Source organism: Nannobrachium achirus (genome assembly GCF_963921795.1).
Source record: "Nannobrachium achirus genome assembly, chromosome: 6".
In the NCBI taxonomy this organism is placed as follows: Eukaryota; Metazoa; Chordata; class Actinopteri; order Myctophiformes; family Myctophidae; genus Nannobrachium; species Nannobrachium achirus.
In genome coordinates this window covers 61,225,173-61,243,730 of record NC_137815.1, presented here as the reverse complement: position 1 = coordinate 61,243,730, position 18,558 = coordinate 61,225,173, and the positions used below count along the sequence as shown (strand labels likewise).

Below are 18,558 nucleotides of genomic sequence, written 5' to 3'. Positions count from 1 at the left end.
ATGTTCATGATACAATTGGACGTTTTTTTCTACTCTGTGTCTCATAGGAGGGCTGTGGGCAGTTCAGAAATCCGTCTACCGGTGACATCATCGATGGGGAATCCAAGCTAATAGAAACTGTAGGCTTTCTATTCCTGAAAAGTTACAATGTTATAGTTACAGTTTTCTGAACTCCCCAGAGCCCTCCTATGAGGCGACCTGGCGTTTCCCAGGGATCCTGAGCGCAACGGTGGGGGCCAGTGGTGGGCAAGGAGGTAGGGAGCGCTTCGCTGTGTTCACTTGGACCGCGTGGAGGTGCCGAAGTTGGGGGACGAAGATTTACTATTCTGTCAATAATGGCACATAACTCGGTAATGGCCTACTCAGAGTCGGCTCATGGGACCGTCGCAACGCTCGACACGGTGACTCGCTCGCTACCGCTCGCTCGGCAGTGTCTCGCGTGGCTCATCGTCGCCTGAGACGGCACGCCTCCATCGTTATCACCGAAAACAAGCGCTCCTTTCCCTTGCAGCCCCCCGTGCCCCTGCCGTTGTGCTTAGGGTCATTGGGAAACACGCGGACGCTCCTATGAGACACAGACAGAGTTGGAAAATGGTGCTATTTTATTGTGAACTTTAGTGAGGACCAATTATATGAAGATTCCTTTGTTGATAATGAGCAGTTATTGATTGGACCTTAGAAATAAAAACATGACCAGGGACATTCATTTTGTGGAAGTACACAGTAAAATGAAATGAACAACTATTGATAACCGTTTTTGAGAACACACATGTGCAAACCAAAATGTTTTAGTTTTCTATTCGTCTATGCCAGGTATAAAAAAGAAAACATTAAGCAATTGAAAGGCTGACATCAATTGTATAATGTCCCCTCTTCAAAGAGAATTTATTTGCAAAGCATATAGTCTAGACTTGTTATTCTAATGCAAAAGATATAATGGCGGCTATATTGATAATATTCCTACTGTATACCAGATAAATATGTCTGTATTTTGTGAGGCTGTAAGTCTGAAATTACCACTGAATCAAATTAATCTAGAGTACCGAACATGTAGCTGTTGAACTCAATACCGAAAAAAATTATTAAAATGTGTAGTTCTTATCATACATGTATATTGATTCTTTCATTAACATACAGTTTACAGTATATAGACCGACAGGTGACAAATTAAAGGAAAGAACCAAACCCAAAAAAGAAATCTGTGTTTTGTTTATGATGGTGGAGGAGCATGCTGTCTAACACGTCACACAGCTACAGTAGGTGTTCAACTGGATTGAGATCTGGTGACTGTGAAGGCAGGCCATAGAATATGATTCACATTTCATAATCATCCGACCATCATTGAGTGACGCCTCATGGTGGGGGCATTATCCTCCTGGAAGAGACTACTCATGTCAGGGTAGAAATGTTTCATCATAAGAAGAGGTGATCATCACTTAGAATAACTTTATTGATTTACAGTCAGCCTCTTTCCCTCACAGCAGGGGTGGGCAACTTTGATGATGGTGAGGGCCACTATATTTCCACCTTCACTCCAGAGGGCCACATTCATTCTAGTATCTTATCTATCTATAAATGCGAGAAGTCTCTGCGTGTCTGTCTGTCTGTGTGTCTGTAATCCGCGTATCTCGAGAACCGTTCGTCCCAGCGGCTTCAGATTCGGCACGCGCGTTCCCCGCCGCGGCACGGAGTGCAGTGCCGGGTCTCGACCCGACCCGACGCGCGGTTTTCCCGAACCGGCGCGAAACGTTCGGAATCTCCTTATGCGGGGTTGATTGTTGACATCAGGCTGTTCCGGAGGAAATCATGTCATTGTGACATCACTTCATAAAAGGCTCTGACATCACGTACACCACATGACCCCACACTCCTATGACAACACGGGCATATTTACATTGTTCCCGAGTTGGCCAGGGCGCCGACTAGACGCTCGGCCGCCCATCTCCATATATGGGCATAAATGGACGTATCGGCGCAAGCGCTGACTCATTGTGACATACAATGGACGCAATCTCCGTATATGGGCATAAAGGGGACACAGATACAGAGATCTCCATATATGGGCATATGGGCATTCTGACATCACTTCTGCTGACTCAAAGACAAACAGGCAAACAGATGGTCAAAACGGGTCCTACAGAGATCTCCATATATGGGCATATTTACATTGTTCCCGAGTTGGCTAGGGCGCCGACTAGACGCTTGGCCGCGCATCTCCATATATGGGCATAACGGGTCCTACAGAGATCTCCATATATGGGCCTATTTACATTGTTCCCGAGTTGGCTGGGGCGCCGACTAGACGCTCGGCCGCACATCTCCATATATGGGCATAAATGGATGTATCGGCGCAAGCGCTGACTCATTGTGACATAAAATGGACGCAATCTCCGTATATGGGCATAAAGGGGACACAGATACAGAGATCTCCATATATGGGCATATGGGCATTCTGACATCACTTCTGCTGACTCATTCTGACATCACTCCTGTACTTTGCACGTGTTGAATCTCTATATATGGAGATAACCGACGCATCTCACAAGCCATGGGCATAAATGGACACACGCAAACAGATGGTCAAAACAGATCCTATGACAACAGGTATAATGGGGTTTGCATTAAAGGGCGGGGCATTCATCCCCTATTTACATTGTTCCCGAGTTGGCCAGGGCGCCGAGCTTCTAGTATATACAATTGAGCAAAAGCCGCATCCCTCAACTCAACCGTAGGGAGGAGAACGTAGGGAGTAGGGAGGAGAACGTAGGGAATAATACCGCCCATAACTCTATCATTGGCCCCCCGTTGCCATGGTGACCGGTGATTGGCTCGTATTCCCAGCTATGGGACCGGCGGATCCAATTTCAACCGAGGGGGGCGTAGCCAGAAGGGATGGTGTTTTCCTCTGGTGTTTCAGTCCGAGTGTATCAAAGGGTGCGTTCGGAAATGCGCACCGGACTGCGCGGGCGTTTATCGTGGGCTTGCCCAGGCCTTACGGCCTGGGCATAAATATAACGATTGCATTCACCACTGCGGCGCTCGGGGGCGAAGAGCAGGACCAAGGTCCGCTGGCCTTCGCGCCGCTTGCAATGTCGTGGACAATAACTGTGACATCTAACCATAAAACGAGCACTCTACCACACCCGGTGCGCATTTCCGAACGCACCCTTTGATACACTCTGACTGAATCACCAGTAGAAAACACTCTCTCGTAGCCAGAACACACACACACACACACACACACACACACACACACACACACACACACACACACACACACACACACACACACACACACACACACACACACACACACACAATAGCTAATAGTTAGCTCACAACTTTCTACTTTTCTCTTTCACCTCAATCGCAGTAACATCCGTATACATTATACACCAGTAAGACTCCCTAATCGGGAGATAAGCGACCGTTGGTCGCTTATCTCCACAAATAGGCCAAAAGTTTGTTTTACCAATTATTACACTCTATGTGAACATTTACATCAACAAATCCCAAGTACAGGGCATCATCTGGGATACAATCCCTTTTATGCCCATATATGGAGATCCCTAACATAATCCCTTTCATGCCCATATATGGAGATCCCTAACAGAATCCCTTTTATGCCCATATATGGAGATCCCTAACAGCATCCCTTTTATGCCCATATATGGAGATCACTAACAGCTAACAGAATCCCTTTTATGCCCATATATGGAGATCCCTAACAGAATCCCTTTTATGCCCATATATGGAGATCCCTAACAGAATCCCTTTTATGCCCATATATGGAGATCCCTAACAGAATCCCTTTTATGCCCAGTTGGTTGCTAGGGTAAAAAAACATGGTTGCTATGGTAAACAGTTGGTTGCTAGGGTAAACAGTTGGTTGCTAGGGTAAAACCATGGTTGCTAAGGTGGTTGCTAACGTACACTAACAGACCAGCAACAACAGACTGTTGCCACAGCAACGTACACAAAGGTTTGTGTACACATGTGGTGTGATGTCATACTGAAGATATATGACATCACACCGTACACAAACAAAGGTGTGACGTGTGACGGACGGACGGACGGACGGACGGACGGACGGACGGCCGGTGGAGGTTTTCATAGTAAACTGCTCCCTGACGGTCGCAATAATAGAGGGTATGCGCGTGACATCATCATCATACCAGGAAGTTATGCAGGAACGCCTACTGAGTGGCAAAAAACTACGTTCTGGCCTTGACGCCCATACATACGAACAGAAAAGTCCTATCTGATTGCATTAAACAATGTTAAATTACGTTAAACTCATTTTGCCACTCACTTTGCCACTCGATATGCCATTCACTTTATGCATGCGCATACCCTCTATATACATATTTTATTTTTTTCAAAACTTTTTTTTTTTCATTTTTTTTTCTCAAAAAATTTTTTTTTCTCAATTTTTTTTCTCAAAACATTTCAATTTTTTTTTCTCAAAAAACTTTTTTTCTCAAAAAACTTTTTTTTTCTCAATTTTTTTTTCTCAAAACATTTCAATTTTTTTTTCTCCAAAAACTTTTTTTTTCTCCAAAAACTTTTTTTCTCAAAAAACTTTTTTTTCTCAAAAAACTTTTTTTTCTCAAAAAACTTTTTTTTCTCAAAAAACTTTTTTTTCTCAAAAAACTTTTTTTTCTCAAAAAACTTTTTTTTCTCAAAAAACTTTTTTTTCTCAAAAAACTTTTTTTTTCTCAAAAAACTTTTTTTTTCTCAAAAAACTTTTTTTTTCTCAAAAAACTTTTTTTTCTCAAAAAACTTTTTTTCTAAAAAAAATATTTGGCCATTACACACACAGAAAGAGCAGAGGCATAACAGTCACTTCTCTCCATAATAAATGTACCACCAATAAATACATAAATAAATAAATAGCTTAATTAATGATAATAATCCTTAGCTTGCCCTTAGGCCGTCTTACTGGTAGTATATAGCATATATTATAATATAGTAGATAGATACATACATAGATTGATAAACACAGATATAGAACTCCACGGCAGTGTTGTTAGCTTCTACAATGTCGACATTAGTATGTGTGCCTTTTACACACTAACAAACACAGACAAATGTGCAACAATCAAATATAGCTGCAAGCAGTGGCCAAGCAGGAAAAAGCTAAAGAAAGCAGCAAGGGAAAATAAAGCAGGATTCCAGTCCACATACAGCATAACAGAGCTACTGGACCCCCTCACTGTAAGGCCTTTGCTGTTTTCTTTGTGGACGCGCCACACATTCACTTGTGGAGAATATGGTGAAGGATGACTCTCACTGACTATATCATTTTTTGTATGTCTATTGTTGTATTTCTATGTTCTTTTCTAACACTGAACTTTGTAATGAGGTGTTTACGCAATACGCACGGATATCGACGGACAGTTCTTGCTGACTCAGTCTGATCGCGTCCTGCATTGACAGTCGCAGTCAACCGAGGAAGAGTTGCACTTCTGTTTTTCCTTACATAATCACAGTCAAACGCACGGCATCACTCATGAATATGCGCTTTCAACCACAATGTCCGACCCTATTTGCTGATGTCTTTGCCATATAGCACGTTATTTTATTCACTGTTCCTGTTAAATCATAGCCAGTTGAGCAATCTGGTGAATGAAGCTCTTGCCTTCCATGACCCAATAATGAACCCTCTTTCTTAGCTAGATCTTTTTCTCTAGACATCTTTATCAGGTTTTTCTTTGAATTTCTAGAACACAAGTCAGGATGCCTGTTGTTAGATTACCCAATGTGGTATCCGATGTAGGCCTACTAATAATGTTAGTCAGATATTATAATCAGTGGGTTATTTATAAACGGCCACTCGCCACTGTCAGGAACAATACAAGTTGGAAAGATGCAAGTTGGGAATAAACGCCCCAACAGTTTATGCATTAACAGCTATACTTGGTGTTAGAGAACTGTTATACCCGTTGTAAGAGTACCCAGTGTCGTGCCCACTACCGGACGATCAGACAAATATGGATATACAGGGTATCCTAATGTTGTCAGAAACTACTGACGTCGTGTTGATAATGTACATCATGGACATAAATTGGAGACAGACACACGCAAAGATTCGATGTGTCCTCCACAGAACCACGGACAGATAGCTACAGATATTTGTGTTTTATTTATTGGCCGCTTTGGACAAAAATAACATGGCAGCCAACGACTTCATTCATTACCCTACATCTTTTGCAAGAATGTCAAGCATTTGCAGCATGTTAAGCCCCTTGTAGGTACCACCCTCACCCTGAGTCTATACATTTATGGAAGGATGATTCTTATTGCTTAAATATTTATAAAACGTTATGCTTGAAGTATTTTATTTAGCCTGTCAAGGCGTGACTAAACCACTCCCAAATAGAGGGTGGGAGAAGATATAATGTTTTGATGACCTTCCCCGGTAAGTGTTCAGTTTAAGTCAAAAATCTAAAATCCTTTATTTTCATTCTCGGGTTGGAGAACAGTACAGAGCATTTAAAACTTGCATTTAATATAAAAACAATAGGAAAAGACATCAACAACAACAACAAAAACAATCCTCCTCAGGCTATGCAATCTTAGGCATGATTAAAACATGGCCATAGAGAAAGCCATGGAATAGCTCAGATGGAAATAAGATTACTGCAACAAGATGCACTCAGTGGCAGTAGGCCTTAGTTACAGCCATACACATGGCAATAACAAATACAGTAACTGCAACTAAGTTAACTCAAAGACTGCAGGCCATAAAAAAAAACATTAAAGATCACTGCAAATGAGCAAACTCAAGCGCTACAACACTACATACACGAGCAGAGCCATAAAATACGTGTGAATATAGAGTTTCACTATTCAGTATTACTGCCTTACTGGGCAAATAGAAAAATATACCCATTAATGTATGTATAATTTATATTAGCATGCTGCTAATTAAGCATGGAACTAAACTGCAAAAGTTGCGTACTAATTATGTTCTGTAAAGCCAACTGTTTGAGGAATATATAGTTTGTTGTCAGAATCATGCTATAACTATAGTTATAAATAGCATTAGAGAGATTTTTTTTAATATGTTAAAATAATATGTTCTAATAATCTATTATAGTTTGTTTGTTTGTTTGTTTTTGTAGGAAAACGATATGGATGCTAAAACATTTTCTGACTTCCAAAGCAGTGCATCACTGGACATTTTGGCATTTTACATGTTTTACAACCAGGAGCTGCCGAACAACAGTTCTGGGGGCGGACTCTAAACGGCCGAATCGGCTACCAGCAGGACCAGCAAATGCCCCAGGCGCAGTGGTGTAAAAAGTACTTAAATTATTTACTTAAGTAAAAGTATCAATACTGCAATGTAGATGTACTCCGTTACAAGTAGAAGTCCGGTATTCAACATTTACTTGAGTAAAAGTACAAAAGTATTGGTATCAAAATGTACTAAAAGTACCAAAAGTAAAAGTACTCATTGTGCAGAATGTCCCATTTCAAGTTATCATTATTGTATACAAATCTTTTGAAAATAGCAGATCTACAAGCTCACAATGCGTCGCATCGCGACGCATTGTGAGCTTGTAGATCGGCTATTTTCAAATGGCCAAAATGTATATACAGTACGGCTGAAGTGGTTAATGTATGTTTTGTATTAACACTAACAATCTACAAAGTAACTGGTAACTAAAGTTTTGAAATAAATGTAGTGGAGTAAAAGTAAAAGTATTGGAAATTGGAATACCTCAAGTACAAATAACTCAAATGTGTACTTAAGTACAGTACTTAAGTAAATGTACTTAGTTACTTTACACTACTGCCCAGGCGACAGTAATTGGCCCACTGGCTTGTCACTTGTCATGATCTGAGTAGCAGCAGCGCTATAGAGAGCGCTATGGAGGGCCTCTCCAACTCTTTTTCCCGGGCTGAATCAGGGCCCAGCACGTCCCTGCTTACAGGTAGACTGTATACTATAGTATGTGAGACGGCCGGGTTGTCGGTCTGTTGTGTTTATGGAGAAACACGGGTGCTCCAAAGGGCACTGTGCCATCAACCTTCCTGTTCACCGTCAACATCTGTGACTTCCGTTTCAGACCTGTCGCCTGCACAAGTACTCTGATGACATGCAGTCGTTTTCGGCTGCATCACAGGTGACAGCACGAGGGAGCACCACGACGTGGTGAAGGACTGTCGAGGGTGTATATGGTGTTGTATATTGTTTATTTCCTTTTTCATACAGTATATTTTGCCAATTTTGATGTGATTGCGACCGTAGGTCGCAGTTTAGTATCAAAACCTCCACCGGCCGTCCGTCGGTCGGTCGGTCGGTCACACGTCACACGTCACACCTTTGCCCTGCTCATATCTCCGCATCAGTATGACATCACACCACATGTGTACACAAACCTTTGTGTACGTTGCTGTGGCAACAGTCTGTTGTTGCTGGTCTGTTAGTGTACGTTAGCAACCACCTTAGCAACCATGGTTTTACCCTAGCAACCAACTGTTTACCCTAGCAACCAACTGTTTACCATAGCAACCTTGTTTTTTTTACCCTAGCAACCAACTGTTTACCATAGCAACCATTTTTTTACCCTAGCAACCAACTGTTTACCATAGCAACCATGTTTTTTTACCTTAGCAACCAACTGTTTACCATAGCAACCATGTTTTTTTTACCCTACATCCCTCCATATATGGAGATAACCGACGAATCTCACTAAGTCTGACCTCACAAGCCCCATATTTGGACACGAACAACATATAACTCCATATATAGAGACATAGCTGCTGACATCAGTATGACATCACACTGCTGACATCAGTATGACATCACACCGTACACAAATGACCCTTATATAAGACCGGCATTATCTACCGACAGATTGTGGAGATAAGCGACCAACAGTCGCTTATCTCCCGATTAGGGAGTCTTACTGGTAAAGTGTCTTTTTATCCTGTTGTATCTACTTTTCTTGACCTGTAATCTGTATCTTAACTGTCTGCCACCTTTGGCATCTGAATTTCCCTCATGGCATCAATAATCTTATTTTATCTTATCAGTGGCACCATTACATACAACATTGCATTCAGTTTTATTTTAAAGGTTTTCAGTGAGGAGTGAGGACTATCTTATTTTTTGGTAATTATTGTGTATTTTTTGAAAGGTCAGACAGTCAGACTCTTAAGTGTCAGAGTCTGATTGCCGTTGAGTGCCTCACCTGTGAGGGTCATAAGTTGTGAGACGGGTTCCTTGTTGCCAGTGTTACATTTGAGTTCAATTATTGTTGATAATCTGCATTGTCATGAGAGTAGAGTCAAGTTAATGTGATCCTCATCTCCTACGTAATGAACACGTTAATGCATTGGTAATTACAATCACGATATGATTGTGAAATGGGCCATTATGCATAACGAGAAGGCCTACTTTTGTAATATAATAAGTATTATATGCCAATAATATCTTTGTCACATCACATTGCAAGAATGAATCAGAGCTAAGTAACAGATGAGGTATTACGTGATGTGAAGATGAGGCCCTGTACAACTGTAGGCACTGGCAGGGCATAGGGCGAGCATTTGCTCATGCCCTGGGCGAGGCCTGCATGGGCAAAGGTAGCTGTGGTGGACCTTAATCAACAGGAGGCCCAGGCCGTTGTGGATGAGCTCACTTTAGCCCCTTTTTGACTGCAGCTTTAGCGCCACACTACACAACACTATGCCGCACCACACCGCACCACATAAAAAATATCTACATTTTCCATTACACAAAAGTACCCCTATCGGTAAGAAACAATTTGACCCTTTTAACTGTGATTATAATGCAATACAAATTTGTATTACAACTATCCTAATTATAATACACTATAATGGATTATAACTGTGATTATAATACACTATAAAGTATTAATGTATTACTATGATAACTATAATAGACAATAATAGATTATAATAGTGGTTATAACACAATAGAATATATTATCATGTATTACAACTATATCCTGGTGGTATAAATGAAAAGTCAAGGAGTGATCAGTCATTATAAAGTGTTTGGCCCTGTTTGGCCTAGCTCAGACCTACGCTGGATTGGATACTTTTTAGTACCACGTTTAGTACAACTTTCACACCACTCTACCCAGGTCCTTGTAGTGGAAAACCTGGCACAAGTGGGCGGTGTGGAGTGGTGTGGTGTTGGCATTTCAGTGGAAAAGTTTTTTTTTAAAGGTCAGGGATCACTAATAATGAATATAAATCTAGCATTTATAGAAGATTTGCAATGACATTTATTGATGCCATAGGATATCATTTTTCATTAAAATCTAGTACATTACCTTCATTTTCTTTTGTGAAGGTTGATTCTTGTATAGAAAGACAATCTTGGTGTGATAATTATATTTGCCAGCAGATGGCAGTCTACTAAAGGAGAAAATAGGTGAATTTCAGAGGAGCTCGAGATTTTCTACCTTATCTACTACTAAATGGTCACCACCACTGCCTTAAGTGTTTGATTCATGAAATAATGATAAACACAAGAAAACAACTCACTTTTAGATTCTGTTTTAAGGAACCTGTCTGTGGCTGCAGCAAAGCCTTTTGTGGAGCATAGCAGATATAACAACAAAGGTTTGGTTTTGTTTTTGACACATGGGTATTAGCATTTCAAAACTGAAACACACATTCAGATGATACAGTAGTAGTATTAGCCTTGAATAGGGAGCGATCCATGTAGCCTGTAAAAATGCTGGAATCAACATGAACTCAGCCAGTGAGGACACCAGTCTCGAGGAGAGGGACAAAGTCTTCAATGTCAACCTGAGGGGGACGTTTTTCTTCCACAGTTCCACTGTGTAACTAATCATCTAGCGAGAAGAACTGTTTTCAGGGTCTTCAAGTTCAAAGCAGTTGTTAGGAGGATATATCCTAATTACGGATGGTGCTACCAAATATACAGTAGTAAATAGGATTATCTCAGTGTGAACTGTGAAATTATTAACTTATATAAACACTCTGGTGTTTATCAAGTCCACACCACTGGAGTTAATTTAAAACTTTTCCTGGACAAACTCGCTTGAGTAATGTTCACCGCAGGCGCAGAGCCATATGAGCTTTATAAACAATCATTTCCAAAATGAACATCTGTCAACTCAATGCAATTGTCATGGAAATTTTTATTTGTGGTGCAATCAAGCCCAGGATCCTATAATGTTGAATGTTGTGGTATTCAATAACTATATTTAATGCTTTATTTCAGGGGTCTTCAACATTTTCAGGCCAAGGACCCCTTAGTTGAGAGAGAGAGATGAAGCAGGGACCCCCACAACCTTTTCATAGATTCCATATAGTTTCATTGTTTGACAGCACAATAATCATCGCATCAGTGTATTTTGGATTCATGTAAATTTGTGTTTTCAGATATTTTACCACTTGAACCATCAATACTTAATAAACTTGACCTTTCACTCCGTACTTAGTCTGTTCTTTTTCCCCTCTACATCAAGCCGCTTTACCGAAAATAGCCAATCTACAAGCACACAACGCCACGTGCTGCGAAGCGTTGTGAGCTCGTCTATTTTTGGCTAAAGTTCTCCGAATATGGACGTTAGGGTTCAAGTGGTTAATATAAAAAAAAGAGAAAAAAAGTTTCTATCAGACAAAGATTTGGAGGACCCCCTGATGTAACTCTGAGGACCCCCTAGGGGTCCCGGACCCCCTGTTGAAGACCCCTGCTTTATTTAATCCGGACAATTGAAGAGTGACAGTAAAGTGCCGTTGGAAAGAATGGATTACATATATCTCGGGTCCCAAACTGGTATCAAGTCTGCCAAGACATTGCGGTTACTGCATGTGGTCAAGTGACGGAACCACCAGGGCGCTCCGAATGCATGTGTTTTCTATCCATCTGTTTGCATGTCATCAGTCAGTGTCATAATAAGCTGTCTAATGTGTCTGTTCCCCCCCTGAATCCTAGCCTCGGGGCAGCAGATCAGGTGATGCTGAAGCAAGGAAACGGCAAGATTATCAACACGGCTTCCATCGCCAGTCTAATAGGTGAGTGATGATTCCAATCCTCTACCTTCTCTCTGGAGCCACTCTGTGTCTACCTGGCTCTAATCTCTCCATTTGGCATGGACAGTCAGGCAGGGAGGAGGAGGACAAGATGAGTGAATACATCTCTTCTCCACCACTCTGCTGTAGTATGTGCTATAACAGTACACGCCACAAGAGAACTATTTTGTTTCAACAGAGTATTGTCCTATATTGTAGATACAGTAAGTTTCAAAGTTGTCAGACTTAACTGGGTCTTGCCCCATGTCAGCATCTCTACAAGTAAACTAAAGGGGGAACAGTGTTGATTTCGTCGACTAAAACTATGACAAAAAATGTTTGTCGACTGACTGCCTTTTTTTCACTGACGGAAACTAAATAAAAACAAAATAAATGATGATGACTAAAACTAAGACTAAATATATTGATAATTTCGTCAACAAAATAAAAACTAGACTAAAACGATAGTGGAGAAGAGAGTCATTTTATGTTTGGTTGCTCTCAGGTGTTGCGTGCTGAAAATAGCAGATCTACAAGCTCACAACGCGTCGCAGCACGACACGTTGTGAGCTTGTAGATCGGCTATTTTCAGCACGCAACCGTAATGACTGAAGTGTAAAATCAGTCATTACGATGCCATCAAGGCCTGCCAAAATACATTTCAGTTGACTAAATCAACTGTAGATTTAGTCGCCTAAAATATGACATTTAGTCGACTAAAATTAGACTAAAACTAAAAATGTTCAGGTGACTAAATTATTACTAAAACGAAATGACATTTTATTCAAAAGACTATGACTAAAACTAAATCAAAATGTGCCTTCAAAAACAACACTGAGGGGGAAAAAAACAAAACTAAATAAAGTTCCGAATAGGATTTATGGAGCTTTTGGAGTCTATAGATCCCTCCTCCACCCCCACGTACTGTTTAACAGGAAGTAACAATGTGTTGTGATTGCGTCTTGCCTGGGCGGTTTTGCATCATAATAAACATCCCCTCTCCGTGGAGATGTTTGGAGGATGTGGAAGGCAACCTGAGGTCCAACAGGGGAAGGGAGGGTTCCTGTGCATCGGCAAAAAAACCCAAGCTTGTGCCAGCAGTCTTGTTTGAACAGCGGAAGATGCTTTCAGAGTTTACTGAGAACCTAATAAAAACTGTGCAATTCACAGGGGCTGGGTGTATAATATTCTACTTCCAACAGGTTCCTTCTCCTCCAGAGGTACCGCAACACTTCATCAGCAGTATAGCCAAATCGCCAGTAAAGCGCTGTGCCATATGGACACTGGTCCCAACTGCAAGAGCAATCTGTAAAACAGGGGCATGCTGGTAAATAGAGGCCAGCATAAAACAGTGATCAATTACTGACATTACACGCAGTCCTTCAGGAATTTACTTTATTGGTCTGGACATCTGTTATAATATTGTCATAATGTGTAATCAGATGGGACCCGTTCTGGCCAAGTGGAGGCCCAAAAAGGGTCCACAAATGCCCAATTAAAATGCCCAATGACAGCTTCATATCCATCTGCTAAATAGAATGAGTGTCCCACAGCCACTCTCTCATCTCTCGCATCTTCTGAAGGATGGTCAGCAATTCAGTGACTTGTGTGGAGATGACTGTATTTATTTTTCACATGAAAGTTGATATGTTCTTTAATTCTGTTTTGAACGTGTTTACAAGATGACCTTTCCACGGTTAAAAGGATTTGTGACTCTCATGGTCAAAGTTATGCCATCTCAGCCGCATGTTAATAGGTATTACAACAGACCGCTCGATGTCTCCCTTCTCAAGTCAGTGTGTGTATCATTTGAACTCTTTATCTACCCAGAAGAATTCAAAATGTATGGGTGTGCCTGATAAAGAGCATGTTTTTCTCTCTCACTTAAAATGTGCAATAAGTAGCAGGGTGAATGTTAAAGAGGGCTTTGGTGGAAGCTCTCCCTTTCCTTCTCTGGGGATTACTGCTCTTAAAGACATGGGTGGAAAACATCAATGCAGGTTTATTTGAAGGATGAAGGCATTTTCTGAATGGTATTTTGGAGCCATATCATCAGGTCTCGAGCAAGGATTAGTGCTGTTAGGCTTCTTGAGCTGTGTTTCCTGTCCTGATAAGTCGGATTTCACCTTCAATCTGTGTGTAAGCCCTGGGCTCTGCTCCTCCTCGCTTGCTCCTCCGAGGCCCTGGCCTACCCTTATTCAACCCGGTCCAAACCCAACCCAGCGCAGACATACCTTACACTCTGCCATCACCTTCTAGTCACCTTCTACTAACCCCCGCTACACACATGCACTTTCAACGCAACCGCACTACTCCGCATTACGCTCACAACGTAGCAGGCCCAGGCTAGTGGTCTATTGACCACTTAAGCCCTATATAATTCATCATATGACAAATAGCGAAAATACATGCTTGACACACTATTTCCTTTTTTTTTTGTAATTAATAAACAGAAAATGCAGGTTCGGGATACCAATGCTATCCAATCAGGAGAGATAACTTATAGGATAAACAAGTGAAACTGACAACTGACTATAACATTTAAGATGATAAATGGGTACTCTCTCCTGATTGGCTGAAACTGGAAACCCACCTGAAAAAGCATTTTCTGTTTATTAAGGGGCGCAGGGACGGGGAGAACCCTGTTACTGAACAAACACCCTATATCAGTGTTTCTCAAAGTGGATTCCAGGCACTCTGTGGGTTCCTTTAGAGGGGTCTAAATTGACCCATACAAGTATGTAACTCTGACAGTGTACAAATGGAACAAAATTAACCCTAACAGGTTCATTTTGTTCCATTTGTACCACTGTCAGAGTTAAGGGGAGAACTGGAAATCAAAGTTTGAGAAACACTGCTCTATATTATAGCAATGATTACTATCAGAATATAGAGCTTTAACATTTTGACCCATCTTCCCCTCCCCTCCCCCCGACCCACAAACACAAAAACTTTTGTTTCAAACAAAAAAACATCACTTACACCACCTTTAATTCTTCACCATGCTGTACATTGGCTGTTTTCCTCCGTTCACGTGAGCAATCTGCAGGATGCTCCAGCCTGCCTCCCCAGGATCCATCCCTGCCTCTCTGCAGCTGGCTGGTATTCATCATCCCAGCCTCTCTCTAAAGTCATTTGGCAGTCAGATCGCCGGGTGATGGGGTTAACTACTAAAGTTGTATGTAACTTGGAGCCTTCATTGTGATGATTAATCAACCGGCAGAAAATGAGCCCCTGTCCCAGCATCCCATGCAGCGTGCAGCATCTGTGATGGTCAAGGCAAACAAATGGCGCTTGCCTTTGTTGCTGAGGACGGTGCATAACTGGACATTACAAGCAATTAATTTTACAAGGCTCCATCCGCATGAGTCCCCAGCAGCTAATGGAGATACTTTTATGCAGTATCCGCTAGAAGCCATAAGAGCCTTGAATTAAAATATGGGCTGCTGCGCTTTCTCCAAGAAAGGACATTATTTTAGTTTTGTTTTTATTTTTTATATTTGAATAAAACAAAATATAATTACAATTTGTGATTTCTAAATAAAACCATCAGCACATTTTTAGACAATGTTACCTTTGTGAAATAGTGTGCCTAATGAGTGTTTCTCCCACTCTGTGCCTGTCTTTGCAGTGCCCCAACCCCAGAAGCAGATTTCATACAATACGTCCAAGGCTAGAGTTGTCAAACATACACAACCCTGACAGCTGAATGGATTGACAGAGGAGTGCACATCACCTGCATGTCACCTTTGAGTGTTTTCTTTTCTTTCGGTATTGATATAAGCGCCTACTTCTCATGCTTGTCCCGAAATGTACCAGTCCATGTTCGAGCGTTGTGTTGTAAAATGTACCAGTCCATGTTCGAGTGTTGTGTTGTAAAATGTACCAGTCCATGTTCGAGAGTTGTGTTGTAAAATGTGCTGGTCCATGTTAGAGTCTTGTAACGGATTGAGCTGCCAACAAAGTAGTGATTAGTGTATTTGCTTTCATATGAAGAGCCCCATTTGAGAATGATGCACTAATTTAAGTACTCAAACAATGCATCAGTGCTTAATTAGATGACGTCTTGAGGGATGAATCAACCAAACACTTGTACTAATTGTTCTATTCAATTAGCAAATCAAATTAGCATCCTCACTCCGAGTGTCGCCACAACAATAGCGCCTTGTTTGTATCTATTTGTCTGTGAAGCTGAGCAGCGGGAAAGAAAAGGGAAGAACAGAGGCAGGGCTGTGTGTGTCTGTGTTAAGTGGAGCATCCCTTAGCCCCAGCCGTCCCTGAGCAAATCCATCCGGTGGCGGCGGGCTGAGCCGGGCCCAGTCACAGCCCCAGAACAAAGCGCCCGTTCACGCGCCACGCTCCGCCTTATTTATCGCCAGCTTGTTTGCTAATTTTAATTTGCAAAGAAGCAACCCCCCCCCCCCCCCCCCTTGCCGCTAACTGGGTGTCTCAATGGGCTGCTGATTTCTTTGAAGTGACAGTCGGTAAATATGCATAAAAAAGGGACACAATTAGTGCTCGCGAGGTTGACTGCAGCCTGATTCCATTGGCAACTTTAGCCGCAGCGGTGATAAGCTGCATTATCTAGAAAATTGGCTGAGGGAAAACAGCACCCCTGATTGCCAGGAAAGGTTCCAGATAACAGGGCAGCTGAAGAGAAATATAATTGAGGTGGAATATGTTAACCAAGGTGTCACATGCTCCTTGGAAGTGCTAATTTAGCCAAATGTTGGAATTCCATATCAAGGCACAGGACTACATCGTTCGGAAGATGATTCAGGCCTCACGGCTTTTAGTCACTGTCACATCAATTGTGCGGGAAGTCATAAGTCGTCTCTGAATTAGACACAGGTATGTTGACATGTTTATTCAAACGGTGGGCCTGTGATACATTTATTAAGTGGAGAGAACAGCATTGGTTATGATTGACTCATGTTGACATTGAGCTATATTAGACGTCGCCAGAGCTTGGGGGAGACAGTTATCAAATGCAGTGTACCTGTAGGCACTGCTCAAGCAGAGTTTCTCAGCATCAGAAGAAGCTCAAGCACATTTATGTCTGATATCAGTGTAGGATTGCCAGGGAAATGCCTATAATAAGTGCTTAACCACCAGCTCTAAGCAAATTACACTAGATTTATACTTATACCCGTTGACACATGCCAGTCATTGGAGGTGCCAATCCCACTGTAAATATCATCACTACTGCCACACATACATCACCACTACCACACATACATCACTACTGCCATACAGATGCCTTTTTCTTCAAGACATAATTGGGTATATTTTTGTCACCAGCGTGGTGGCTTTAAAACAACACTGCCACTCCTGTCTTTGAAGTGTGATGCCTTCTGATTTTGTCCTGTTGTTTTTTTTTCCTCTCCTCTCCATCTCCGTCTCTCCTTCTCTCGCTCTCGCTTCCTGTCTAGCTTTTCAGGGGGATTGTTGACACCCCTCTCATCCACTCGGAGAGTCTGAGTCCTCTGGTGCAGTGCTGGCTGTCAGATATCCCTGCTGGTAGACTGGCTCAAGTGACAGACTTGCAAGCTGCAGTGGTCTACTTGGCATCTGATGCCTCTGACTACATGACAGGGCATAACTTAGTCATAGAGGGTGGGCAAAGTCTGTGGTAGAGAGGAGGGTGGAAGGAGAAGAGGGACTCTGGTATTAGTCTCTTGGGGATTGGCAGCACCCACATTCTGTCCATTCAGAACAGGTCTCGGCTAAGGGTATTGCACAATACAGTCACACTAGGACAGCAAGTTACTTCTGGAACCTTCTGAAAAACTAGTTTTATACGAAGGTCTTTTCACTTCATCAGCTTGTGTCTTGTTTCCCTTAAAATTCCCCCCATTAATTTTGGCTTAATTTTGTTAAATATATGTTAATTGATTATTAAATGTTGTATTTTGACTTTACTGTTGTTGTTTTTTGTTTTCTCCATATGGCTGTATTTGATTTTGCTATTGTAAAGCACTTTATAACCCTGTTCAGGGGCGTTGCACCAAATTCTGGGCCCTGGGTACAAGGACTGGGAACGCATTATTATACATTATGTTGTGCTTTAACTATTGAAAAATAGCAGACAGCTCACAGCTCACTGCTATTTTTGAAAAAAATCGTTAATATGTGTGCAAGTCTTTGAATATTTCAAATCAGTCTAAGGTTTTTTTTAAAAACCTATGTTTCTATGTCAGTGGTGCTCAAACTTTTTCATGAAATGATATGTATTTGGACACGGACCCCCATCTCAAAATTGTTAGTTCCAGGGACCCCGTAGAAGCAAAATTTGAGTTACAAATATTTGCTTAAAAAATACATACATTCAAAGAATTGCAGATCTAGCAAATCTACAAGCTCGCAGTGCGGCACTCGGTGCCGTGCTGTGAGCTTGTATATCTGCTATTTTTCAATAGCTAAAGTATAAAATAATTAAGGCTCCTCCACCTTGGGCCCTAGTAACTCAGTCCCACTTCCCCCCCCTTGTGACGCCCCTGACCCTGTTTACAAAAGCTCATTATAAAT

The 18,558-nt window shown here is 41.7% G+C and overlaps 1 protein-coding gene across 1 annotated transcript; it reads left to right on the top strand.

Moving 5' to 3' along the window:
- Window positions 1-353: 353 nt before the first annotated feature.
- On the top strand, window positions 354-17,666 carry LOC308287224 (uncharacterized protein; the record flags this gene model as incomplete). Its single annotated transcript, XM_080728339.1, is given in 9 exon segments — window positions 354-401; window positions 8,079-8,164; window positions 9,539-9,595; window positions 9,597-9,600; window positions 10,699-10,832; window positions 11,954-12,033; window positions 15,662-15,721; window positions 15,724-15,772; window positions 17,471-17,666. Coding segments are annotated over 9 exon segments (714 nt in total).
- Between the last annotated feature and the right edge of the window lie 892 nt (window positions 17,667-18,558).